The 27,075-nt window shown below is 43.0% G+C and overlaps 1 protein-coding gene across 2 annotated transcripts in view; it reads right to left on the bottom strand.

Annotated features, from left to right (window-relative positions):
• LOC136639408 (PH and SEC7 domain-containing protein 3-like) overlaps positions 1 to 27,075 on the bottom strand; it is a 163,893-nt gene that overhangs the window by 82,100 nt on the left and 54,718 nt on the right. For both annotated transcript variants that reach the window (XM_066613572.1, XM_066613573.1), the window contains 5 exons: positions 15,420 to 15,632; positions 15,217 to 15,297; positions 12,900 to 13,012; positions 11,520 to 11,578; positions 6,232 to 6,321 (listed from right to left, as the gene is read on the bottom strand). In XM_066613572.1, coding sequence (XP_066469669.1) covers positions 6,232 to 6,321; positions 11,520 to 11,578; positions 12,900 to 13,012; positions 15,217 to 15,297; positions 15,420 to 15,632 — 556 coding nt within the window. The remainder of the gene's footprint in view (positions 1 to 6,231; positions 6,322 to 11,519; positions 11,579 to 12,899; positions 13,013 to 15,216; positions 15,298 to 15,419; positions 15,633 to 27,075) is intronic.

Below are 27,075 nucleotides of genomic sequence, written 5' to 3'. Positions count from 1 at the left end.
GGAGCAGATCAGGAAGCTTGGGAGAGGAAAACATTTTCACTTACTCCTCCATTGCTTCCTGATTGCCAATGAGTGTCTTTAGACCTGCTCCAGTTCTTCAGAATGTACGGGATAATGCATAAAAGGGGGTATGTTAACTACTACTGGAGGGGATAGCATCCAACATAAGACACCCGTGCCAAGTGCTACCTCCTCCAGCCCCCGAGATGCCTCCCATCCTCTCCCCATTCTGCCCTCCTCTCCCCCCCTTACCTTCATTGGCAGGCAGCCCTTTCCCAGCCTTTATGTGCTAGATCTTTCTGGTGGTGGTCTGGAAGTGTGTCTGCACGCTTTCAGAGCACCATTTATGATGGTTGTAAAGTGTCTACTGTTGCTGGAACACTAGTTCCAGCAATGGTAGAGCCCAAGATTATTACACTGTAAGTCTAGTAGCTCTAGAACCATAGGTTGTGGGGTGAAATTTGCCCTCCTCCTCTTTCTCCTGGAAGCTCAGAGTCCCATCCATGGAACTTTCCAGCACTCTCCCAAGCTGCTACTGGCCAGGCACAAGCAAGCTAACTTTCAACAGCGCGAGGTACTTTTATTCCTATCTCCTGTTAGGAAAGTTTCCCTCTTCTCTCTGACAAGCTCCCGTTATCAGCTTTAATTTTTATAGCTTCTCACAACTAGTATTATGATTACTAACCTCAAGAAAGATACTAGCCTATACACTTCCTTCAGATATAGCAGGAGACTCCAAAAATGAGACTGGAGAAAGAGCTATGACTCAGAGAGACAATTCATTTCACGCTTCCTGTTTTATTATTAATTACAGGTGGGTGTCTCTGGCCACAGAGGAGATAAGATAGTCCAAAACAATTATTTTGCTATTACCACAGTGGTACAGTGCCATCTGGTGGACCCATCTGATACCGAAGGAATCCACTAGGATACATGTGGAAACACAAGGAAACAAGGAAAAGTATGCCTTGCACCTCTTAGGTCAGTGTTCTTCAACCTGTGTGTCGGGACCACAGTGGGGTCTCGAAGGAACATTGGGTGGGGGTCACAGCAACCTTTCGAAGTTTATCTAAGAGACAACTTGGATCAATCCAATATTGTACTGCCTTATCAAAACTGAGTTCCTGATGTAATCCTGCACAGTCTCTTCTCGCTATCTTGCCTTGCAGATTCTAAGGCTGACTCTGCTCAGGCTGCTACACTCACAGGGTTGTTGTAAAGTCACAACAGGTAGGGGGAAATGGGGTGGGCAGATTGGGTCCCAGGAGGAAGGAAGCATCCACAGTGTGCCCCTAGTCTCAGACTTTAATATTTGTTTGGGTCATGGCACAAAAAACATTGAAGACCTCTATCTTAAGTGCCATGTATTTGACTCAGAATGGGGGGCTTTCTATTATGATGTCAGCAATAGAGAATCTTTCAAATGTATTCAGTACAAAACCCAACAAGTCACTAGCCATTTTCTCACTTTTTTTCTTTTTTGCAGCATGACCCCTTCTCACAAAGCAGGCATAAAGCAAGAAATTCCAGAGTTCAACCCACATGTGAGAAACCCACACTGCAGCTCCTTCCTTCACCAACATTGCCCCAGTTTCCCAGAGCCCACGGCACCAGGCTAGGGAAGGCACCTTGCATACAATCCTAAGTATAGGCTCCTTTCATACAATCCAGAAACCCACTGCAGACACTCCCACACTGCACAAACCACATGAGGAAAGGGCCACTTGCTTTCTATGGCATGAAGTGCATGTATACCCCTGATACTGTTACAGGGGGGAGAGATGGCTCCCCTTCAAAATACATTGGGACAGGCCCTCTTTCAAGTTCATTCAAATGAACGCAAGAAGGAGCAGAGTCAGAGCAAAACTTAATGGAAACTAGTGGAGGAAGCAACACAATTTCCTCCTGCCCCGTATCCCTTTTCAAGACCACTGAGGCATATAATAAAAAACACACAAGCATTTATTTTCAGAAACAGGACACAACAGTCTGAGTTCTGACAGAACGAAATTTCTTCACACTTCATGTTTGCTGTGGTAGGAAAAGGTGTTTAATCTTCACTCCAGCTGCAGGTACTGGGGAATACAGGCCAATTCATTTCAAGCAGCTGGTGGAACAAAAACATGTCTTGGGCACCATCATAAAAAGGTATAATCCACTCACAAAAAGATATACATCAGGGAGAGAGAGGAACGAAGAGGAAGTGTCCTTTATTACACTAAGTGGGCTGCTTAAATACACCACTAGAGATCGATCCAGTCAATACGAGCCTGTAATTAGAGAGTCTGAGGCCATTCCGCTTCATCCCTCCAAGACAGCGTTATAAATGAGCTCATTTGTCAACGTCGACTGAAGGTTGTTCCGTCAGACAACCAGAGCTAATATCTTCAAAAATGTGTGCCTGAAGAGTTCCTACATCCTTGTCTAGGGCTGAAGCCAAGCCGGAAGTAGCTAAAAAAACAGGGAGGAGAAGGAAGAGCAGGGGCAAAGAGCTCAGTCAGTTTGTCAAAGTCTGAGCGTTTTGCCTCAAAATACTCTTCATAATTGTTTTGGACCTGCTAAGGTCTATCAGCCAAATTTTTCCTACTCAAGGGAAACAGGTTAAAGAAAAACACTTGTTTAATTTCTCATTAAAAAGAAAAGATGGGGAAAGAAAGGTTAAGTAAGACCTGAGTTTCCATTTATCCTTGGTGGGCACCCAAGCAAGTTACAGGTTAAGAAGTCTCTGCAGCATTTTTGTTTGGGGAAAAAAGATGACTAATGGTGGACATGACTGAAGTTTATAAAATTATGAAGGTGTGTAAAAACAGAGATACTAGAAAGTGGGAGTGGCAGAAGACGTGGAAATGGACAAAAGGAAGCATTTGTTTACATAATGCACAGTACAGGCCTTCGCTAAGTGTGGGTTGCAACCTGTGCCCACCCATCTGCCCTTGGTTCCGAATGGCTCCAAATCAGAGTCATTCCAGAAGCAAGAAGACGTGGAAAAGGACAAAAGGAAGCACTTGTCTACATTATGCATAGCTCAGGCTTTCCCAAAGTGTGGGTTGCAACCTGAGGCCCTGGAAGGCCTCTGTTGGCCTCAGAATGGCCTGCAGATGCCTCAGAATATCCATCAAGTGGGTCTCTGGCCCAGAAGAGGACGCCAGAGCCTCACAAGTCAGAGCAGAGCATCACAACCCACCAGGGAAGATGAGGTGGATTGAGGTGCTAAAAGGGTTGGGAACTGCTGATGTAGCTTATAGAATTCACTGATTCAAAATATGATGCCCAGAGCATTTTAAAAGGATTAAACAAATGTATGGAAGTCTATAGCCGCCTTGGGTGCCCTTCGGGGAGAAAGGCAGAATACAAATTGAATGCATGAATAAAGTCTATCCATAGCTTTTAGCCATAATAAGCGAAGTAGAATCTGCACATACAGAGAAAGAATACCTCAGAATACAAACACAAGGACAAGTCACCGAGGAAGGCTGTCACCTTCATATGAGCTTCTGGTTGGCTATTGCTGGGGGAAAAAAATTCTGGACTATTGTATGTTTGGTCTGATCTAGCAAGCCCATTCCCTTTTTTCAGGAGAGGAGAAACGTGCCATGGGTATGAAGGAAGCAGATCATGTGGGCAGGGTATACATTTACACATATGTAAGTGCCCAATTACATAACTTGATCTACGTGGGGGGAGGGGTCATGTGTAATAACTTGCTCCTGCACCCCACTACTCAGGCACATGCAAACATACACAATCACAGTTTATGTGAACTAAATCTTTGTATAAAACCAGTGTTGGGGGATTTTAGAAGCTTATCAGTATTTCTCAATAAGATATTAACCTCCCTGAAAGACAGCTTGTCTGCTATTATTGATTTCACCCTGCAATGTACAGCCACAGGAGAATGCTGGAGTTGACCAAGAGTGCACTCTTCTCAGTTCATGCAATGCAAAGATGCCCTTTGTGATCTATGTCCCAGAATCCTGTGCAAAACGCAGGAGGTTCTATGGTTCAGAAGTTCCTCAGTCCATGTTCCCCAAGTCAGTGTGCAAAGGACTATTATAAGGGAAGATGCTGGGAAAACAGAGCTGTAAAGCATGTCCCTGAATATTCTGGGCTGATACAGGGCTGATCCACCACTGGCATACAGAGGTTTCTTGCAGACAACCTAGTAAGATCCTGTCCCCCCAAGGTATAAAGTTGAAAACTACTGTTCTAGGTAATGCTAGTACTGAACAGAATTGGACTATATTCATTTGTGACATGGGTTTCCCACTTTGTTCAAGAACTCTGGCGTTCTAAGTGGACACTTACCAGGTCCAGAACTGCATAATTTCACAAATGGAATTTTATTATCCACCTCTCTGACAATTTTCTGGGCCCAGTTTACATAAGGTGTTCTCTAACTCTTTTGGAATGGAAGAGTTCCAACAGCACACTGCACTGCATTAAATAAAAAAAGAAAAACACCACGGACAGCAAATTGCATATAAGCTTCCCTTTGCTAGGGCTATAGTACATCAGAAGCCACCTTTGTGTGCAATAAAATGCCATATTTTTATTTCTCCCATTGCTAAGCAAATGCACTAATAACTAGTGCCTTCACACAAACAGATCAGACAAAGGAAAGGGAACATTCCTGTTACTGTTGACAATGGAAAATTTTCAGCAACTCAAACTCAGGCTACTATTTAACTTCAGCTGCTAGAACAAATTGAGTGAATACACACACGGCGCACAAGGGTAGAAAAGCAAGAATGTGTTTCATACAATACGTTCTGATCTCAAATTATATCTTCCATTCAATTATAAAGGCCCAAAGGCACCTTTTCTTCCAAGGTCTAAGAAAAACCTGTTACCATAAACACTCAGTTGAACAGCCAGTTTTATCTGTCTGTTAAAAAGCTTGGCTGGCTTTCTGCCTTCACATATTACACAAGGTCACTTGCTGACTCCAATACAGTTAGGGCAATGCAAACTTGGAAGCAAGCCTCCATCCCCTGATAGGCTGGGTAGTCCTACACACAAATGGGTGCCACGTTCATGGGTCCTGACTACATCCAACTTCCAGTACTAAACAGAGAGAACTCACAACTGGACTGGGAACCATAAGGACAGTTCCAATCAAGAAGGTTCACACTGCCTCCAAGTTCCTCTCCTCCAGTTCTTGTGGTCAGCAAGTAAGTATAAGCCGGTAAGGGGCATACAACAACCTGTACACACGGCTGGACCAGGAACACTGACTATATTCCAAATACTTGCACCTAATGTATTTTGAAAAATGAAAAAAGGACCATGATCCTGCAAAGATCTGTGCAAATACTAAGGTGGGGCCTGCCAAAGCTGTACATATACATGTATACATAGACCTACCAACATATATCATCTTTGCAACTGGAAGACAGCAGAGATAACGAAGCGCACTGAGATTTAGTTCGCCACCTTTGCAGAGTCAGGACTCAAGGATGGGCTAGCGCTATCTGAGCAACGGTGATGACTCTTGGATTACTGCACAGCCTGCATCAGAGAATTCTGGTACACCCTTAATCCCTCACTCTCGACAATGTTTTTGTTCAAACTCTGGTAGGTGAGAGGAAGGAATCGATTGAGGATGAAACTTAAGGGCACAGAGCAGTGGATACTTCCAATACAGTAGCCTAATTGTTCAACAGACACTTTAGCATCTCTCCAGGTCCCCCTTCAGGACTTGGCACACACTTTGGGAATTCTTGCACCAAGATCATATTAACCCCATAATACTAAAACATTCAGTGTCACAAAAAAGGAGGATGGGCATGGCGTTTTCCATTCTACACTACAGTCACCTTTCTTCACTTCCTGTCACCTCCCAGCCTCATGCCAGGTAGCCACTTTGGATGCCCGTTGCCCCAGGCGCCTCTGTGCTCTGATTTTCTGGGGGCAGTAGCTACCCAGCACAAGGATGAGAGACAATCAGGTGTGAAGAAAGGTGGCTGCGAGGTGGAACAGAAAGAACTGCACCCAGACAGGCTTTTTCATGATGTAGCGGGCTGCAGTTTGGAGACTGCTCCTCTAGAATACAGCAACAGATTCAACAGTCCATGGGTACAGTGAAGAACTAACTATTCACTATTAAAAGCAGCAATTCCAAATTAGAAAAGGCAAACAGCTTTGTCAGTCTTGAAGCGACAAGCCACAGTTGGTTGGCAAAGTTAGAGTTAATGCTATATTTGGATGACGGAAAGTTATTTAGTGCCTCACCTTCAAGAGTTCCCTTGGGAAATCTTCGCCTTCATTCATTCCCTGAAGGTTGGCAATGAATTCTTGACAGGACATCTTTTTGCCAATGTTCTGAAAGATACATGACACAGAAATATTAGTGCATATTATCAGAAGAGAGCAGGACAGTAGTAACAAAAACAATTATTATGTGAAAAGCTCTAATGGATTTTTCTCCCTCTCAGGTAACAACCAAGTGTGAGCAGCAAACCCAGGTTCAGAGACATTCTTTTTGTGCATGTCTGCATGAACGAAGCTATAAAATAGAAATCAGCATGAACAAGCTATACCCTACCAGGAAGGGGGGGGGAGACAAACAGTGGGTAAGCACTCCAACAAGGATAATGGGGATGATGAATCTTAGCAATTGCACAGGCTTTTCAACTGTGGCTCTTAAAGCACTTTATGGCAGTGGGTTGCATTCCAAGAATTTTCAGGTCTTGCCACAAAACAAAAGCTGGAATCATTTTGCCAGAAGAACAGCCCGAAATCAACAAGCTAAAAAGTCAGTCATGTTTCAAAAAGTGAAGGAAAACAAAGAAAGAACTTGTCTTTGCAAAAAGAACAGTACTACTACTACTACACACACACACACACACACACACACACACACACAAAAGTGAAGTTCATGGAGTTTCACTTGAGCGCAGAAATGCTCTTAACTGCAGACAAGGCACTGGGCAGCACAATCCTATGAATGCTTCCTCAGAATTAAGATTCACTATGTTTAGTGGCGCTTACTCCCAGGTAAGTATCCATAGGCTTGTAGTCTGGGTGTGGACAATGGGATCATGCGCTCCCTTCTTTCTTCAGAGTGAATTCCCCACTCCTGCCTTTACCATGATTAAACTGTTCCTCATATAACAAGATTAACTATGGTTAAAGCGAACAAGGGTTACTCTTTAACCAGTATTTGAAACCAGGTTCCGAGATGGTTAAAACTGAAAACTGGGGCTATCTGAACATACACATATATGTATCAAGAGATATTGGAGCTGCTTAGTGCAATCCCACACCTCTGGACAGCAAGTATAAATATTGCAAATACACAACAAAGCAAATCGCATGGTCTTCTTGATTTAATCAGCAGCCAAGGAAGAATAAATAACTGACTGGGTGGAAGAGTGGAAACAAGTTCATTCTCAAGAATGCAGAAGTTGGGGAGATAGCTCATGATCCTGTGCTTCACTATTTAACTGCATTTCATCTGTAACTGGCCCTCAACACTAAACAATCAGAAAAATTATCACACATCAGTATGTGATGTCTGGCAAAGGGGCTCAAATTTACAAAGACACAAACTAGCATATACATATTTATTCCCAGTTTACCAAAACTCTGCATAATTTCCAGGCACTAAGAGATTCACTCGGCATCTCAAAAAAAGAATGTGGCAGTACTGGGAATTAAAGCTAGATTTTCAATGTTCTGCAATTAGGACCTCATACTCTTTTATATCTCTGGTAGAATGTCATTTACATGCCATCCCATGCAACTGATGGGCTTGTTATATATTGTGAACCACTTTGGACTTAAAAAAAAAGGAAAAAAGAAAAGAAAAGCAGTGTACAAATAAATATTGTTTAATAAAGTTCTGTTACATGCTAATGAACGGAAGCATTGAATTATCGTGAGGAAACAGACAATGAAGGTTAAATGCATTCCAAGTTATGACTTCATTCCAAGTTACAAATGCCCAACTTACCACCTAGAAAAATAATGCAATCCCAAAAAACAAATAATATATTCATTAGAACAATCACTTCAAAGCTTGTGATGGAAGACAAAAGAGACTGGAAATATTCTGTTATTGTTATGGTTGACACTGTGCATTTTTCACACTTAGTACCTAACAGGATTATGCTAAACATATAAGCTAAGAAAAGATACAGATAAGCTAAGGAAAGATGTCTTTCAGCTTCAGAAGGCAAGTAAAAATGTCAGAGCACAAGCTTCCCATTACGTATTCAACCCGCTCAATGGCCCATACAAGTGTATATAAATTATGGCTGCACCAAATATCTAATTTTGTGTTGTTTCAACACTGTTTGGCATCCTTTTGTTCTCCAGGCAGCTCCTCCTCCTCAGGACATTTCCCTTCTTTGCCTTCATTTTCCTTGACTTCATTTGCCCACTCTGCTGTTTAATCGTATTAGCTGTGGCATTCCACATGACTTTGTTTATGAGCATTTGTGATTACACCACATCAACTGGATGTCGTAAACAAAATCACATGGGTTGCCACAACCAACAGAATGAAATGGTAGCAAACGGAAATGAAGCCAAGAACAATGAGGGTAAAGAAGGAGGACAATTGTGCTGAGATTACCAGAACTGAAATAACAGGAATACATTTGCAACTACAGAAAAATGGCTGAAAAGGAGGCACTTTTTGACTCACATGAATACAGATATGAAAAATAAAGAAATTGTGGCTCAGTTCTAACCTGCAGGGATAGCCTGTGATTAAGACTGCCTTCTGGTGTCTTAGCTCCCCCTTTACCCAGTCAGCCAGATCTCAAGGTGCCAATGTGCTTTCAGGGCCATGATGATGCTTGTCAGATACTTGGACTTTAAATGTAAATACAAAACTAAGGTACTGCTTTGTACAGAGACCTACTGATACAAGAGCACTTAAAATAACTCAATGCACATTCTGCCACCTGGTGGTCATAAGTTGGTCTGACACTGCAGCAAGTCTACAACAGGTAAAATCACTGTTAGACTAGGTCAGGGGTGTCAAACTCATTTCACACCGAGGGCCGAACAGCATTCATGATGCCTGCTGAGGGCCAGAAGTGATGCCATTAGGCAGGAAGTGATGCCATTAAACAGTTCATAACCAAAAATAAGCACTTTTTCTCACTTAGGAATTCATTAGCTGCAAATGACAGAAGAGAAAATACACAAATCTTGATCATATTTCAAGATATAAGAGAGCCCAATTTTCAAGTGGGCTGCCCTTACAGCAGTAACACCTTAGCATTGCTCAGCAGCTGAGAGCATGAGGGCCAGATAAAAAGCTTCCGCGGGCCTCATCCGGCCTTATGTTTGACACCCCTGGACTAGGCTGACAATTTTTTCCCTATGAAACAAAAGGAAGGACCATCTCCTCACCACTACTGTGGCGCTAGCTCTGATTGACAAATGGTTTTGTCTGATTGTCATTGACAAATGGATAACTGAACAAACCTAATGAAGAGACACTTCCTGGTATTGTCCACTTCCTGGTATGGTAGAAAATGACTACCCTGCCATTTTACTAATTGTAGCCAGTTGTCCCAGTCAACCTCAAGCCAGCAGCATGAAATTTACGAGACCAAATCCCACTCAATTTTGGATGTGGTCAACTTCATCCCACCACATCCTGAATGCGACATTGCCCAAAGAAGCAAGAGCTTTGTGAGTCGTAGTCCCCCTTTGGAAATATCACATGACCACTTCTGTGGACTGGAAATACATTTTTCTTTGTATTTCAGAAATAACTGCCTCAAAATCTATTCCAAGTCAGGGAAGAGGGAACAACAGTCATAATACTAGCAACACTCACAACAGAATGTATGCATATATATTGCAGGTGTCCTAGTAATACTTATAGATCTTCATCTAGCCTTCTCCAGAATACATCTGAAAGCTCTGGTTTGACAAATTTGGGCAGAGCAGGGAGAAATAAAAACTGTCTGTACCTTGAACAAAAAAGCTCTAAAATATCACTGCCAATTTTCTAAGAAGTTACCATCTATATATATAGCTCAATTTTGTGTCTGTGACTAGATGTACAATACTGGGTTCCAAAGAGGAAGGATTTTGTGCTGTGAGAACAACATAAAACCTCTGCTTGTGTAGGGCTACAACTGAGAGGCCTATACGTCAGATACTGTAACATACTTGCACCAGTATGGCTCCTAGCTATCTATCAACCAAGGAGCACATGCTATGCCAGAACCAACATGAGCAAGAAAGTCAGGTGATAAAACAAGTCATCAATTTTTTTGTTATAGAGCTTTCAGGACCTTCTGGAGTCCATTAATCTGGACCAGTTACTGCTAAAGAAAATGTGGTCAGTCCTCTGCCCTTAAGACTGCTCCTCTCTCTGCCTCTCTGTTATTAGCTACTATGTACCTGCTATGCTTGCTTCCTAACTTGTCCCTTAATTTGTCCAAACCTCTACAGCAGTGGTTCCCAAACGTTTTAGCACCGGAACCCACTTTTTAAAATGACACTCTATCAGGACTCACTTAGGTTTACAAGATTAAAAAAAAAAAAGATCTAGAGTGAAATAAAAAAATAAAATATTTATTTACTTACTTACAAGTAATAATAACCAGAAAAAAGACCTTTTAACATTTATCTTCCTACAGTTACACATGTTTGCAAACTACAGGAGCTGAGCTCTTTGCAGCTTAACTAGCAGCTACTATATCTGATTTTTGAATAGCTTCATGGCTTAAGGCAATTATTTCAGCTTTCCATCACCCTTTGGTGCCCCACCAAAAATCAGGTTGAAACCCACCAGTGGGTCCTGACCCACAGTTTGGGGAACACTGCTATACACGATTGGGCTGCCTGCCATAGCTCTTTGCAACAGTGGAAGACCCTGTTCCCAATGTACAGAGCACTTAGCTGCCAACCATTTTGGAAGCACTGCCACCTTTTGCGGCAGCATCCCCTGTCCATCAGTGGAACTGTTAGCAGCCACAGAAACAGATAAGACTGCGGAGGGGGCAGGGAAGGGGCGAACGGGGTAGGAGGAACAGGAAGACTGCAGGAGCAGGTGATGGTATGTGTTGGATTATATCGCCCCTTTGGGCAGCCTTCCCACCTCTTTCTACACAGCTGACACAGGTCCGAGGAGACTCACTGCAAAATGGGCAGAGGAGACCCACTGCATTGCTTATGGAGAGGTAGGGGGATTTAAATACACTTTCTCCTCCAAAACTTCCTGATGCACCCCCCCCCCCTCCACTGGATACAGTGCACTCTTTTTCAGCATGGCTGCACCAGCATGGAGGGGAAGGACAGAATTGGGCTCTTAATATATTCTGCCTATCTGTAATTCACATAGGCTGAAACCTTTGGAACTTTGCTTGTTGCACAAACTCTACATAGACCCTCCACCTTTACTTAAGTCACCTGCTGTATCTTTGGCTGAAAGAACCTAGCCCTGCAAGGTCTTCAGCAATGAGTGCTCAACAGAAAGGAAGAGGCTCAAAGAACATCCCAAAAATTACAAGAACAGATTACAGTTTGCTTGTTGGCAGAATACTCACATGGCCATGGAGGTCAGTATTCAGCAGCATCATTGCACATGTGAGACAATGGACTCCATCTGCAGAGGGAGAAAAACACCCCAAGCATGACATACAGAAAGTCACACAAGGAAAAAAAAAATCACACTTCCCACTACTGACATTTGCTTGTGAAAGCATGATTCAAGCTGAGTTGGGACCTCCTGCAGACTAATTAACACACTCTCCTTTCAAAAGCATTTTGCTTATAAAGAAATACATGACATTAATTAAGAGAGAAGTCTCATGAAATGAAATCATTTGGGGGGGGAAACAATGAGCTAGCCTGATTATGCCTGTTATGGGGGGAGGGAACAACCATGTAAACCAAGCTTGGAAGCATCACAGATATCAACAGTTTGCATAACCCTCAGCCACAGAAATTAGCTTTATAGAAAGTTTCTTCTTACTCTGTACAGCCTGAACTACAATATAGTTAAGCCAAGGTATTTAAACAAGTACAGTTTCTGTGAAGTACATGAAGCACACCAGCTCCAGTCCAACAGGTCCTTCTCACCCTTTAAATTGCACCCTCTCCTTTACTTGTGAATGGGGCACTCACTTCCAGAATACCTACACAGTGCCATCCCCCTCTCTTCCTCGCTTCAAAACTGTCACAGGCCCAGACCACAGGGTCTCCTGTTCTGGCTGCTACTTACTCTGGAAAAAAAACTACCATTGGCACCAATGGGAGCTTTTTTCTGGGGTGAATCTGAGTAGGGTTAACAGGAGCAGGGTTGAAGTCCCCTTACCCACCACCACCACCATCCACTGTGGTCCTCCATACACTGCTATTAATGAAACTAAGGGCCCAATCCTATCCAACTTTCTAGCACTGATGCAGCTGCAATACAAAACTGAGGTAAGCAGAAAAACATTCCCTTACCTTGAAGTGACCTCCAAGACTGCCCCCCACCACACCACAGGATGTAGCACATGTCCCATTGGCACAGCTGCATCAGTGCTGGAAAACTGAATACGATTGGGGCCTAAGCCCTTCAACTCAAGAAACACTTTAAATTTCATGCGTAGTTTGGCCCTGAGCTCACAAGCTCCACAAGCTCATGACCTGTGGTCTCGGTGATGCATCCTGATAACCACTTAACCAAGAGCCAAGCTATAGAGTCATGCGGAACAGATATTGCTAGATTGTACCACTTCAAATTGCAGTTCATGCTCGAAGAGCCAGTATTCTTCAGGGTAGAAGAATGAATGAGAGAACAAACAGGGGAGTTATCATGCAAACTACAACCAACCCAGGCAAGTGGGTTGTCTGGAAGCAGTGATGTTTTTGTTTTGTTTTTACAGGCAACCAGGTGATTAGTTATTTCCAAGGCAGTATTCAATGTAAGTAAAATTTACCTTGTGCAGAAATGGTATTTGGGTTGCACTGGTAGTATCTATTGGAGAAATGTACTAAAACTCTCTCTCTTTCCTGAGTTTCTCCAATAAGGGAAAAGGCTTTAAAGAATGTCCTAAAATGAAATTTAAAGAGGAGGAAAAAAGACAACATTAAGCAAACCTTTGTAGACATTTCTGAAAATGGACAACAGGTTTTTCCAAAGAATTGAGAGCTATTTGAAAGAGATATGACCAACGGGGGTGCATACACTCAACCCACTTTTGTTCCTGGACAAAACAGTTGTTTCAAGATTTTGCACTGTCTGCAAAAACTGTTTGACCAGCAAGACAAACAGAAAGTTGGTACAGTACATATACCATGAAGTGATGCATCTCTCAAACCACTTTCAAAAATCTGCCTGTCTCCAGCCTGTCTTCCTAATTTATAAACATATTGCAATTCTTGAAGTTAAAGATTGGGGGGGGGGGGAGATCTCAAAGACAAACCCAAAGTGCTGGGAGGCTATATATCCTTCTGCTGCAATTATAAAACCCCAGACATTTCTTGGAGGGTGGGCGGGGGAAGAGGAGGTATGGGATAGACAATGATTACTACTTTCCTAAATATGGTCATCACATCATTTATGCACTAAGATAGGACTTTCTAGATGCTGAGCTTGCTGCAGATCTGCTTTCCTGCATAAACAGCACAACCTGAAAATACACATTTCTAAATCCAGCTAATCAAAACAGCTGTTTGTTTTATTTTAACGATGCAGCTGTCAGGTTCTCTCATTCTTTCAACTCTCAGTATGTCCTCCTCTAATCTCCATAGGATATCTTTCAAAGCACTGTTATTCACTGTCACCCTCTAGATCAGACAGTTGCACAGAGAGCATTTTACAAATTCATTAAAAAAACAAACCAATCCAAATCTTTTTTTTTTTTTGGGGGGGGGGGGTTTGACAAAGAGATTTCATGGGTTTCCATCATGACAAAGAAAAACTGAACCAACCACAAAAAGAAATCATGCAGTCCTACACACTGCTTGTTTTCAGAAAGACACATTCAAAACAAACATGACAGCAGAAACACTTCTGCCCAGGCAATTCCTTTGGCTCACATGTGCTTTTTAGACATAAAATGTTAACAGTGTGCACATATGTAAAGTTCACAACACATAGGCCCAATACCCTAAAGTTATTGCCCACCTGTCCTTGGGTCAGGCTTGCAGACCCACATGTGTTAGACCAGTATTTTTCAAACTGTAGGTTGGGACCCACTAGGTGGGTCCCCATTCATTTCAATATTTTATTTTTAATATATTAGACTTGATGCTACCATGGTATGTGACTGCATTTGGGGAAATGTGACAGACCTGTAGTTTTAACAGGCTACTATGTATATTCTTTTAACAATGATAGTCAACGGGACTTACTCCTGGGTAAGAGTGGGTAGGAATGCAGCTTAGGATTGTTAAAAATTTCCTGCTTGATGATGTCACTTCCGGTCATGACATCACTTCCGGTGGGTCCTGACAGATTATCATTCTAAAAAGTGGGTCCCGGTGCTAAATATGTGAGAACCACTATGTTAGACTATTGTATTGGCAACCTTCAGTCTCGAAAGACTATGGTATCGCGCTCTGAAAGGTGGTTCTGGCACAGCGTCTAGTGTGGCTGAAAAGGCCAATCCAGGAGTGACAATCCCTTCCACACCGGGAGCAAGTGCAGTCTGTCCCTGGTCTGTCTCCCTGGCTATGGGCCTTCCTTCTTTGTCTCTTAGCCTCAGACTGCTGGCAAAGTGTCTCTTCAAACTGGGAAAGGCCATGCTGCACAGCCTGCCTCCAAGCGGGCCGCTCAGAGGCCAGGGTTACCCACTTGTTGAGGTCCATCCCTAAGGCCTTCAGATCCCTCTTGCAGATGTCCTTGTATCGCAGCTGTGGTCTACCTGTAGGGCGCTTTCCTTGCACGAGTTCTCCATAGAGGAGATCCTTTGGGATCCGGCCATCATCCATTCTCACGACATGACCAAGCCAACGCAGGCGTCTCTGTTTCAGCAGTGAATACATGCTAGGGATTCCAGCACGTTCCAGGACTGTGTTGTTTGGAACTTTGTCCTGCCAGGTTAGACTATACAACCTGTACATTCTATTGGGTGTGGGGAGAGACAAGAGTGGGAAGAGACAAGGCAGGCCTGGAATGGACAGGTGCAATGCTGCGTCCCACCATGAAGTACACTGGTGCACTTTAGGGTAGGTGTGACTAGGACAAGCTCTTAGGCTTGCATTCTGTTAAAGTGGCCCAGGAAAAGAGGTGTGAAGTTTTAGACTGCATACCTGAGGGAGTGATCCAAAGACATGTCCGTGAAATCAAAAAACTTCAGATACTCCTCAGCTACAAGTCTGCTAAACTCATTGCTAAAAGAGAAGAAGAGAGAGGCAAAGAAATGGCATTACTTTCGAAAGCAAACCATCATCTGCTTTTTATCATTGCGCAGAAAACACTATGAACAACATTTTGGTAGAAAGCCAGAGCATACTTTTTCCCCAAGTGCTTCGCTACATCAGATCGCTTGAATCTATCCAGATGATAGAGGCGTTTTGCCAGCCGTCGGGCTGCTTCCACGTTGCCACTGGTGGTGCCATTGATGAGGTCATGGCTCACGTTTTCATGCCCCTCTTTTTCCAAAATATCACTGCTTCCCATGTCCCCTACGGCATCTAATGGTCCTGAACTCTCCTGTCTTGCATTGCTATGAAACAAAAGGAAGAGTAAGGGAACAGAGAATGGGGAGGGAAAAATGGGGAGACAAGAAAACAAAAGGATTATTTTTTTCCCCAAGGAGGAAACCTTTTTAATAAAACAAGGAAGAAAATGGTTAGAAAGATTGAGTCATAAAACACAAAATGGGGACACATAAGGAACTATTTATTGGAAGTTTCTCTTGAAGCCCCATTGAAACAAAAGAGTCTTTTTCAGGTCTTATTTGTTTCAGTAGGGCTTGGTTAGGAGTTTACTGGTGGAGTATGTCCATGATTTCATTTTCCAGATACAATATTTTTCAAAGCCAGGAGCCTCAGAACCATATCTGTGCCACAGAGTCTAAGAAATTACCACTTAAGCACGTGTAAGATGGCATTCTATATTGCCAAGTCTGCTGGCATATTTTCATAACTGTTGAACCACCAAGACAATTCCTGCCTGTTTTGAGGGAGCTATACATGGCAGACATGTATGGGAGGTGACATGAGGGTGGTGGGGCACTTCCCATACATGGTATGCTGGGCAAGGGGCAAGAGCAGAAAAAGCTCAGCTCGGTAGATTTTGGTAGTTCTTTAGGCCCAGAATTTAGGACAGCAATTCCATTCTGAAGAGCACATAGGCATGTGCTTAACAAAGGCCAAAGGGAGAAACTTAAGCACAATATTAAATAAGAAACATCTTAGCTGTTATGACCTACCAGTTTTAACCCTAAGCCTGCAAAGAACTAAAACAGGCACCTTGTTGTGAAGTGACCATGAGCAGGTATTCTTGCCAGCTTCCACATACGCTCTTGATAAAATTCCTGGTAGAATGCTCTCATTCAAGACAGAGCATCAGATCGCAACATCTTCCTCTTTAATACAGGTCTAATCATATGTCATGCTATGGTTTAAATATATAGTGCACTGAGAGAGTATGAAACAAGCCCTAGTTCCTGTAGGAACTTCCTCTTCTCTCCCCCATATGAAATAAAAGTGTCACACTACACCACAATCATCACACCAACCTTTGGGCTTTCTCTCCTTTGTAGCTCTTCAAATGTTCAGCCCTTTCTGTCTACCCAGCCATTTCCTCTTTCAGGTGTTCATTTCACTCTGAAGGACCCTTGTCTGGTCCCCTCCTCTAGTTCTCAGGCCTCTGGGTCACTGGCGTACCTGGGGAGGACGGGGAGGGCAAATGCCCCAGGCAGCACTCTGCAGGGGGGACAGTGGCACAACCCTTTCCCACTACCATTTTTTTCTTTTTGGGGGCCCATTTTCAAGGCCTTAGAAGGCCTTCTGAGACCTTCAAAATGGAGAAAAACATTACTTTCTATTTTCACAGAAAACCAGAAGAGTTGTTTTTCAGCATTTCTGGGGGCTGGGGAGGCTGCATGCAACCTCCACGGCCCCCAGAAGGCCTTCTAAGGCCTTAAATACGCCAAAAAACAGCACTTACAGTTTTCACCGTAAGTGCCATTTTTCAGGCGGGGGGGCAGCATTTTGCGGTCCTGTGCCCCTGGGCAGCACCTGGGCCAGGTTTGTAAATGCTCTTGGTTTCTGCCTCTTCCCCTACCTTTCCTTGGCTCTCTACCCGAGACCCAACCTCCTGTTCATTGCTTCTTCTACCTCTCCTTCCCTCTACTCTTCTGCCTTCCTTTCCCTACTGTAGGGTTCAAAGAGCTGAGCAAACAGTATCCTGCCCATTGCAACCACCAATGTTTTCCCTGCCCCATGCCACTGAGATGACAGGGAAGCTCAGCCAATGACTGAGTTTTCACCACCACCACCTGGCATCTATGATAAGACCTTCTGGGCATAACTACTCCTTAGGTGCCAGGATCTTTCTGGATTCAGGAAGACTGTTGGAGTATGCGGAGATCAAAGTCAACAGGGAATTCAGCCACCCTCAAGAGCAACCAAAATGATCTCACTACATCTCAACAGCTGCCACATCTCTTACAGAGACACTCCAAAATGACTTGTGGGAATTTCTCAATACTTAAAACAAGAAGCTTTGAAACTCAGACAGGTTAAAAACATGGTAACATAAAGCCTTGAAGGCATAAGGAGGTTCTAGAATATAAGAAGTGTGGCAAAACAGTCCAATTGCAGTAAAAACAATGTTTATTAAAAGGATAGCAGACTTTACAGGCAAATTCAAGGTAAGAATGGAAAACCCAAAAAAAACTTTGAAAGGAAAGCATAGTAATAATCTCACTACTTAGCTATATGGTATGCTTCAGGCTGGGGGAGGGGCTTGCTTCTTAGTTATTAGAAGATTTTTTTTAAGTTCAAGTAAACTTTGAAAGAAAATGGCTGGAAGCACACCTTGCATTTCAAAAGTGAAGGGGGAGGACTGTTTCTTCCATAAATCCTGGGAATGAGCTCACCTTGAAAACTCTCTCCTAGGGAAAAAACTACAGGATTCTAAAATAGGTTACCTAGAAAGAGGTGGTGAGGTGGAGAGATGATCTGCATTGAAAATTGGATCATCATAGCAAGGAAGAAACAGAAAAGCCACTATAGTACAGGGCCTTCACAGGGCTAGAGAAAGCCTATGAGCTATTCAAAGAGTACTTAATATCATTTAGACATCAAAGAAATGGATTTGGGGAACTGTATACCAGGGGTGTGTGTGTGTGTGTGTGCGTGTGTGAGAGAGAGAGAGAGAGAGAGAGAGAGAGAGACTATGTAAGGGACAACTTGCAAAGAGGTTTGGGCCCAAAATGGAGTCATATGTGAAATATAGCTAGTTTTTGTCAGAGAAGGTTCTGCAGAAGAAGACAACTGGAGATAGAGTTAGATTAAAAAACAGGAAAAGATGAGGAAACTAGACAGACTTTGTAAAGTCACCAAATGTTTGGCACAATATGGAACCAAACAATTATTAATTTATATATCACGTTTCAAAAAAAAGTTCTGAATGCCACTTACTCCACATGCAACTGACTGCAGAAAAGCACAGAATGGTTAGCACTAAAAATTTTCTAAAAGAAAAATGAATATAAAGTACCATATACACTCACAGGCTGGGATAAAAATTGTGAATCTTAAGCAGATAGTAGGAAAAGGCAGAACGTAAGTCAGAGAAAATAATTTTACTATTATATTGTATTCCTCTCCCACTTCTTACACAAAAAGTTATCAAAGTAGCAACAAGGATTGACTAATATGATAATCACAATACAAAATACAATGTCCTAAAACTACAAAAGAGTAAACAAGTGGAATAAGATACATGGCTTCAACAGCAAATATTTCAAATACAGTTTTAGCAGCCAGTAGTCTCGGCTCATTAGCAAAGAGCCTTTTAAAATAAAGAATGGCCGATGCTTCTCCTAAATACCTGGATTGAGCTGACCAGTCAGGCTTCCCTCAAAACAGGCATCACTACAGACAAGAGACCCTAGTTCAGGTTGCTACCCATTGGACTTCAGGTGACAACCTTTTATTTCCTTTATTTAGATGTATGACAAATAACATGCTTAATTACATGAATCTGTGGCACTGGGTGCCAGCCAGGAGAACCAGGCCAGTAAAGTGACTTAGGAATTGGACTGATGTTAAGAAGCCTCAGATCCTAAAGGCCTTGGGGAAGGCCACTCCCTTCTCAGAGGATTCTCAGATCCTCCCTTGTCAGAGGATTCTGACAAATGAAGGGTGTGGCCTTCCTCAAGGCCTTTAGAATCTGAGGCCTTTTAACATCAGTTCAATTCCTAAGTCACATTACTGGCCTGGCTCTCCTGGCTGGCACCCAGTGCCACAGATTCATGTAATTAAGCATGTCATTTGTCATACATCTAAATAAAGGAAATAAAAGGTTGTCACCTGAAGTCCAATGGGTAGCAACCTGAACTAGGGTCTCTTGTCTATAGTGATGCCTGTTTTGAGGGAAGCCTGACTGGTCAGCTCAATCCAGGTATTTAGGAGAAGCATCGGCCATTCTTTATTTTAAAAGGCTCTTTGCTAATGAGCCGAGACTACTGGCTGCTAACACTGTATTTGAAATATTTGCTGTTGAAGCCATGTATCTTATTCCACTTGTTTACTCTTTTGTAGTTTTAGGACATTGTATTTTGTATTGTGATTGTCATATTAGTCAATCCTTGTTGCTGCAATCCCCTGCCACCATGTGGTTGACTGGCTGGCTTAGAAGAAGCCTTGCCTGGTTTTCCTTTCTGGGAAAATTCTATAAGCAGCTGCACCTTGGTTGCACAGCATGCTTGAAACCTGTGAACAAAAGCCACGTCATGGAGCTTTGTACCTGAGATAAATGAAGTCCTCAGTGACACCAAAAAATGGGTCCCCAACCCTAGGTGCCCTCACCAACTCCATGGCCAAATTCAGTTAAGGAGCTCCTGATAATTCAGTCAGGTGCCTCCAAAAATAGCTGCCACAACGTTGGTAGGCTGCAAAACAACAGAAGTTCAGGTCATGCCTCATAATCAACTATGGTTCTGTTTCGGAACCCCCCAGTGGATAAAAAAAATCAGTGGATACCAATTCAGTGGAAAAATAACTTTAAACTATTTTTGCCTGGCCCACAGGTGTACACATTTGGTCCCTATTGTGTATATGCAACTTTGGACAGAAATGACTTAAAGACCCACATCCAGGTTTCTTGCTCCTGTATTGTTGCCCCAGAATGCCAGCCAGGCATCGGTATAGATACTATACTGTCGCTAAATGGGATGAATAATGGAATGAAATTATTTAACAGCACAAAGGTAGGAAATTGGATTTTGATGTTTTTTTTCCCCCTTGTTACAACACATTTAAAGATGGACCTCAGTACCAGTGGTAAGCCAAATCAGTGGATACCAAAGCAGGACCTGTACCCATTTAAGGCCAGGGATGCACAATCAAGGTCTGTCAAGTTACAAAAGGAGGATCTTTGATGTACTAATCCACAAACAATCCTATAGGATCCTATAGGGATCCTATAAAAAAACTCAGTCACAAGAACCCATGTGTCTTTGCTCCTCATTCCACATCTACCTTGCCATTAATATTGTTTGTTGATCCACTGGCCCTGCATGAAGCACCCCCATTCTAGTCACTACACCCAAGAAACACTGTTCCAAGCTGGCATTCAGGATTGGTAACCCAACCATTCCCTTCTCTTTCCAGCTTTTCCCCTTCTTCCCAGCTGTCCTTCTTCAAGCACAACCGAGAAACTGATGCTTCAGCATCCACTGGACAAGCACATTTCCTGAGTGAAAAGCCGTTGCACCAGCATGTGCTGGGCAACCATTCTTTTTGTGCGACACTTCGCAACACACCCCCTTCTCCTGGAAAGCAGCACTAGCTCCCTTACCCCGATTCCCTCTTTACAACAAGCTATGAATACAGCCTAGCCTCTGGGTTAGTTTCCAAGCCCTATCTGGCTTTTGCATCCCACTTTGCCACAAGTGGTTGCTTGGTCTTGGCAACCTCAGTCCTGCAATTTATTTATTTTTCTATTTTTGTATCACCCTTCCTTCAAGGAACTCAGAGTGGTGTACACAATTCCTCCCCTTCTTTTGTCCTCACAACAACCCTGTGAGGTAGGTGAGGCTGAGAAAGAGAGTGACTGATCCAAGGTCACCCAGGAAACTTCATGGCTGAGCAAGGATTTGAACCTGGAACTTCCAGGTCTAATTCCAACTCCAGAACCATGACACCATCAGGATGCAACACTCGTTACTACAACACTGTGCACACAAGTCAGCAAGAAACAGATAGTAACTCTGGTAAAGCTTGGTTCTTGGTAAAGCTTAGCCATCGATCCACAAAGCCCCTTCTATTTTCTTGTCTCATGAGCATTCAAACTGGTATTACACTTAGGGCGCAATCCTAACCCCTTATGTCAGTGCTTTCCAGCACTGGCATAGCGGTGCCAATGGGACGTGTGCTGCATCCTGCAGTTGGGTGTCACTCAGGGAGGCCTCCTCAAAGTAAGGGAATGTTTGTTCCCTTACCTCAGAGCTGCATTGCCCTTATGTCAGTGCTGGAAGACACTGACATAAGGGGTTAGGATTGTGCCCTAAGTGTCTTTTCCTCCTCTTTCTGAGTGTTATGTGTGAGGGTAGTTGAGCCTTGCACTTAATCTGCTTCTAAACCTTTTCAAGGGAAGGCCTGAGATCAGCCCCAGACCTCCAGTGGGAACCTGACTGACTGTCACAGCTGCTGCTAAAACCCTGCAGCAAAACAGAGTAAAATAAACCCATGTTAGTACCTGCAATGCTGGTTAAAAATAACATTTTATTATTTTTATTTCTCTCATTTTTATACTGCCCATCCTCCAAGGAACTGAGGGTGGTGTAGAGTGGTGCAGGGTGGTGCAGCATCAGAGAATGGGGTTAGCTGGTGTACCCATTGATTCTGTAGTTGTGGAAAGTGTCCCACAGTTGCGTAACACTGGAATAGGGCTGTCATGAAACTGTTGTTTCATGTGGGTCCTATTTTTCCCCCCTGCATTGGTATCAGAGCTATTTAGGGCTCCTCATGTGTAAATCTTCAGGTGAGAGTGTTCTGTCACTCTCACTAGTGGGAGGATAAATTCCTTAGAGAATAGACTCATCCTTTGTCTTCCTAGTGGATGAGACTAAGGGAGAATTAGCCTCCTTCCGTACTGTGAGTAGATGATAGACCTTAATGTGATTTTTGTTGGTCAGAAAAGTAGTTAGATTGTGTTAGGTTTTTATCTTTTTTGGTTGCTTTTATCAGCAGGTTCACAAAAAGTATTGCCTTGGGGGAGTCCTGCATGATTGGGAGCCTCTTGTAGTACAGATTGAGACTAATTATTCCTGTGGGTTCCATTCACACCTAGATGGCAAAAAACGCACTATAGCAAATCAATTTAAAAAACAAAGTTTCTTTGCTCAGGTGATTTAAAAACAGACTTCCTGACCTTTGTGATATAAGAGTCATTAAGGAGACAATCCATCAATCATCCTCCAAGCCCTTAGAAAGGTGCTTCACAGTCCCTCCCTTCACCAATGCAAAGTGCTCAGGGGGAAGGGAGGGGTCCACTGGAGAGAAAAGGATTGATGGATTGTCAGCCAGCTGCCCCCCCTCCCATTAAGGAGGCTATTGTTAAAGGACTATGAGTTTTTTAAACTGATTTTAAAGGGATGCATTTTCCCCTTCTCCAGGGATCAGCACATTCTCTCTCATTTGCAGGGTCCATTCGTGTTGAGTCAAATCTGTGTATAAAAAATCCGTGTATAAATAGGCTGGACCAGTAGTCTTATTGACATCATTCCCTGATTGTAGAGAAGCCTTTTTCCTTGTTATTGTACATCAGTTAATGATCTTAATTTTCTAGTTTCCTATTCCTCCTTGTCTGGATTTCATTTCAGTTATCTGGGAGTTTATTACTCTTCCTCTCATTGGGATTATTGTGAAGAAATTAAAGAGAATCCTTAAATATCTCTGTATTACCAGAAGAGGGATTTAGCCCAGGGAATTCCTCTAGTGATCCTGGTTCTTAGGCTGGTGGCAGCGGAGTAGCTACCCAGAGATTTCCTTAGATAGTTGTGAGACAACTGAATAGAAAGAGTGGGTACCCCTGCCCCGTCTGAATCCCATCAAGGGCATGTACCAGGAAAAAATACCACAAACACAGAGGATGAAAGCCAAGATGCAGATACAGAAACAGATCATATTTTCAACTTTGATGCTTCCAAAGACATCAACCTATTCCTTTATACAGGCAACAATGGAGAAAAAACCCAAGTACCTGACTGAGAGGAAGCCAAATAAATTGACACTGGTGGCTTGAAATTCTTGAAAGTATTTTCATGGTGATGCTTCCAAGGATGCTGAAGTACATGTTATTACTTATGGAGAGTTTATAATATGACTACATTTTCTTAACTATGGCACAAGTTCAGCACTGATTTCACGCAACTAATCAGGTCTATCAACCGGTGGTCCCAGATGAGGGGAATTCAGTTCAAAAACCTTTATTAGGCATTGACAGACAAACGAAACAGACGGACAAACAAAGCAAGATACAAACTCTCTGCCTTAAAAATAGAATCATTAGGGTGGATGGGAAATACGGTTCTACGTCCAGTTAGAATATCGTGCAAAAATTTAGCCAGTTGGTTTATGACCAGTGTGTCAGAAGAAGCTAGAAGCAGACGTAAAATTTCATCATCCTCAGCCTGTAAAACGGCCATCTAAGAATAAATTTGGAAACATACTTCTAATATCCATATAATAAGGGCAATACTATATGAGCTAAGGATTCAGTGGCCCCCAAATGACATGCGCAGTTGGTTGAAATCTGAGAATGCCAACAAAATCTAGCTTCTAACTCACGAGATGGAAACACAATACAAAGAGCAAGTGTAAAAGCTCCACGAATCTGTGGATCATTTAACAAATACAGATATCTGGGATGACAACCAAAGACCAATGGTAACTGCAACTGAAAGTGGGGGAGCAGGTCTTACTAGCAGTTGCATTATTTCCTGGCTTTTGATGTCCCATAATTTACACAAGATGCTCATACTATTCCTATTCAAAGTATCAGTGCCCAAAGTATCCAGCGAGAGGCTGATAGAGCGGATTTTAAGGATGAAATAACAAAAGCCCATAGATTGCCAGGAATCAGAAAGTAGGGCTTGGAAAAGAGGAGCTTGCCCTGCACTGAAGCAAACATTGAACCAGAACTTAACAAATCTGGCCCAAGCTAAATGCTCAAGTCTATATTGCCCAACCTCCAAACATAAGATCACAAACGGAACACAGTGGGCTAGGCCAAAAATCTTAAATAAAAAGGTTGAGAGAATTCTCTTTTGACTTCCTAGTAGGGGAGGGAATGCATTCCCATTCACAACACATCCAGCCAGTTCAGTGGGGCCTGGATGTACATCCCAATATCTTTTGGCATCCACCTCCACTGACAATCTGGAAGACTACATTTGTGCCTGGGGTACATTTTTACTGTCAGCCTGTTTATGATTTTGTTTTATGAACCACCTTGACAGCACTTCGAGTAAGATGGCAGGATATACTTAATGCTATCAGTAAAAAAAAATGAACTGCTTGAACTTGCCTAGTGAGATATATTTTCCCCCTTCAGCTTTCATGCAATACCACAAAATGCTTTTGAAACTTGCCTTTAAAAAGGTTGTTCATCATGCAGTGAGGCTGGAGATTGGTTGTGTTCCAAAAAACACAGCCCCAAGCTCCTGTGGGGATGTGGAACTAATTGCACAGTTCTTTGGCTACAGGCCAGAGATAAATCTTTGAATTAATGTACAAGGTTTTATATTATAATAGGCTGCGTTTCTATTTTGCTGCAATTTAATTTCTCACAAATGGCAGCTGTGATGGTGCACATGATGCTCATATCATTTTGAAAAAAAACAGAATGCACAAAAACCTGCCCAAGAGTCAGAATTAGAGAAAGAGCAGAGATAATCGTACATTAGCCTTTTGGTAATCATCATCAAAGGCCAAACTACACTGGAAAGCAAGTGCCAAGGAGGACTGATTAGAATAGAAACCACATTCCTGGTTGTTCCGAAAACATCAGGATCTGCTAACACTTTAGAGAAGAGATACTTTGAAGTAATACTCTGAGATCCAATGTGATATGATGGAAAAACACTGCTCACTTAATAAAGAGGCATCTTTGTTACGGATCTCTTACATGTAAGCATGTGAAGCAACTGCCCCATTTCACCCCAACATAGCAGCTGTCCCTGGTGTCTTCCTGTGTCTCTTTTAAGACCGTGAGCCTCTTTAGGACCAGGAACCTACTTCTTCTTCCTTTGCTATGTAAATTGCTGCTTTGAGAATGGTTATGTGTTGAAAAGCAGTTCATAAAATTAAAATGAATGAATGAATAGCAGTAGCATTGCATTTGCTCCACCGAGATCTGTATTAAAATCTCCACTTGGCCACAAATTCAACTGAGGGTACAATCCTAAAGGTGCCCAGTGCTGCTGAAACAAGTGTTCCAGTGGCACTAGGCTCTTTCTGGCTGTCACAAAAGCCAACACACCAGAATGAGCAGACTGACATTTAGTACCTCAAGTGGTGAGCAGCCAGCTCCACACTGTATCAGACTCCAGATGCCTACCAGCCCAGGTAATCCACATAGGGGGTGGGCAGAAAGGGGTGGTAACAGGGGTGAGGGCAGATTGGGACAGGAGGGAGGTCAGTTTTGGAAGCAGAAGTGCACACCAAAACCTAACCCATTTCCAAGCCTCGTACCACCTTCGCAGGTCCATGCAGGCTTGCACTAGCAATATAACTGGCATAAGCTCAAGTAGATCCAGCAGGGAACAAATGTTCCCTTGCCCTGCAGAGGCCTCTGGAGGCTGAAACTCCCCTGTGGGACGCAGCAGGTGGCATGCTGGCACAGCTGCATGGGGAGTTACAGTGGCTTTGGCTATGAGACTTTGGCTCAGTCATTGCCCTTACACCTAAAACTACTTCTCAAGGTGAAGGATAAAATATGGGACACCAGCATTAGCTCCTAAAGCAAAACAGAGGATACAATCATGATACAATAAATAAAATCCCACCACCACCACCCAAAAAACAAAGAACTGTCTTCCTGGATCAGGCCTAACTGGGTTCAACTCCTCCAGCATTCTATTCCCAACAGCTGCCAGACAGATGCCTCTGGGAGGATTACAAGCAGGTCACAAAGATAGGGGCACATGAATGCTGAAGAATTTGATCAGCTACCAGGCACCTCTGTTTATATATCTATAATCCAGAGCTGGAAAAATATTTCACATTCCTAGAAGTCATCCGTGCATAGAGCTGGACCATAAACAATTCCCCACAACATTCCTAGAAGCTAGCATCAGATCTCTAGGCTTCTTGTCACGCCAGCTGGAAAAGAACAAACAAGCCTGCCACCTATATTTGCCATGTATATTTGCCATTACAGTCCCCTGCCAGATCTAAGCAAGCTTGTAAAGCTTCACGAAAAACATGTTTTGCCACCAACACCAGCCACAGCGTTATTTCGCCAATGCTCATTGCTGCTGCCAGAAGCCACAGCCTTGGATTCCAGCCAGCACTGACAGAACACATTTGCCTGTTGAATGAATGGCTGAATGGAGTGAGAGAATTTGCCTTCGAGCCAACTGAGAAGTCAACTGAAGTGCTGCAAACTCCCACAAAGACATGCAATGATTTTGGACTGACTTCTTCACTGCTAGATTGCTTGAAAATCCCAGCAGGAGTGGAATTGCTGATTTATATGGCTCTACAGCCCGATGGCAGAACCTAGGCCAATTTCACATGCAGAATTGCTTTATGGTAACAAATGCACGTTTAGTTCTTAATGTTGTTTTGTCTCCTGTGCCGTCTACAGGACTACAGATGACCATCTGTCTACATACTATGATGCACATGCAATCACGTCAGCAAGCTGTCACCAGAACTGCCCCGCTACATGACAAGAGAATTCTACTGCATTTTCGTACCCAATCC

This window comes from Tiliqua scincoides, chromosome 2, assembly GCF_035046505.1.
Source record: "Tiliqua scincoides isolate rTilSci1 chromosome 2, rTilSci1.hap2, whole genome shotgun sequence".
Lineage (NCBI taxonomy): Eukaryota > Metazoa > Chordata > Lepidosauria > Squamata > Scincidae > Tiliqua > Tiliqua scincoides.
The sequence above is the reverse complement of the archived record's forward strand: the minus strand, read 5'-3'. Positions and strand labels throughout refer to the sequence as shown.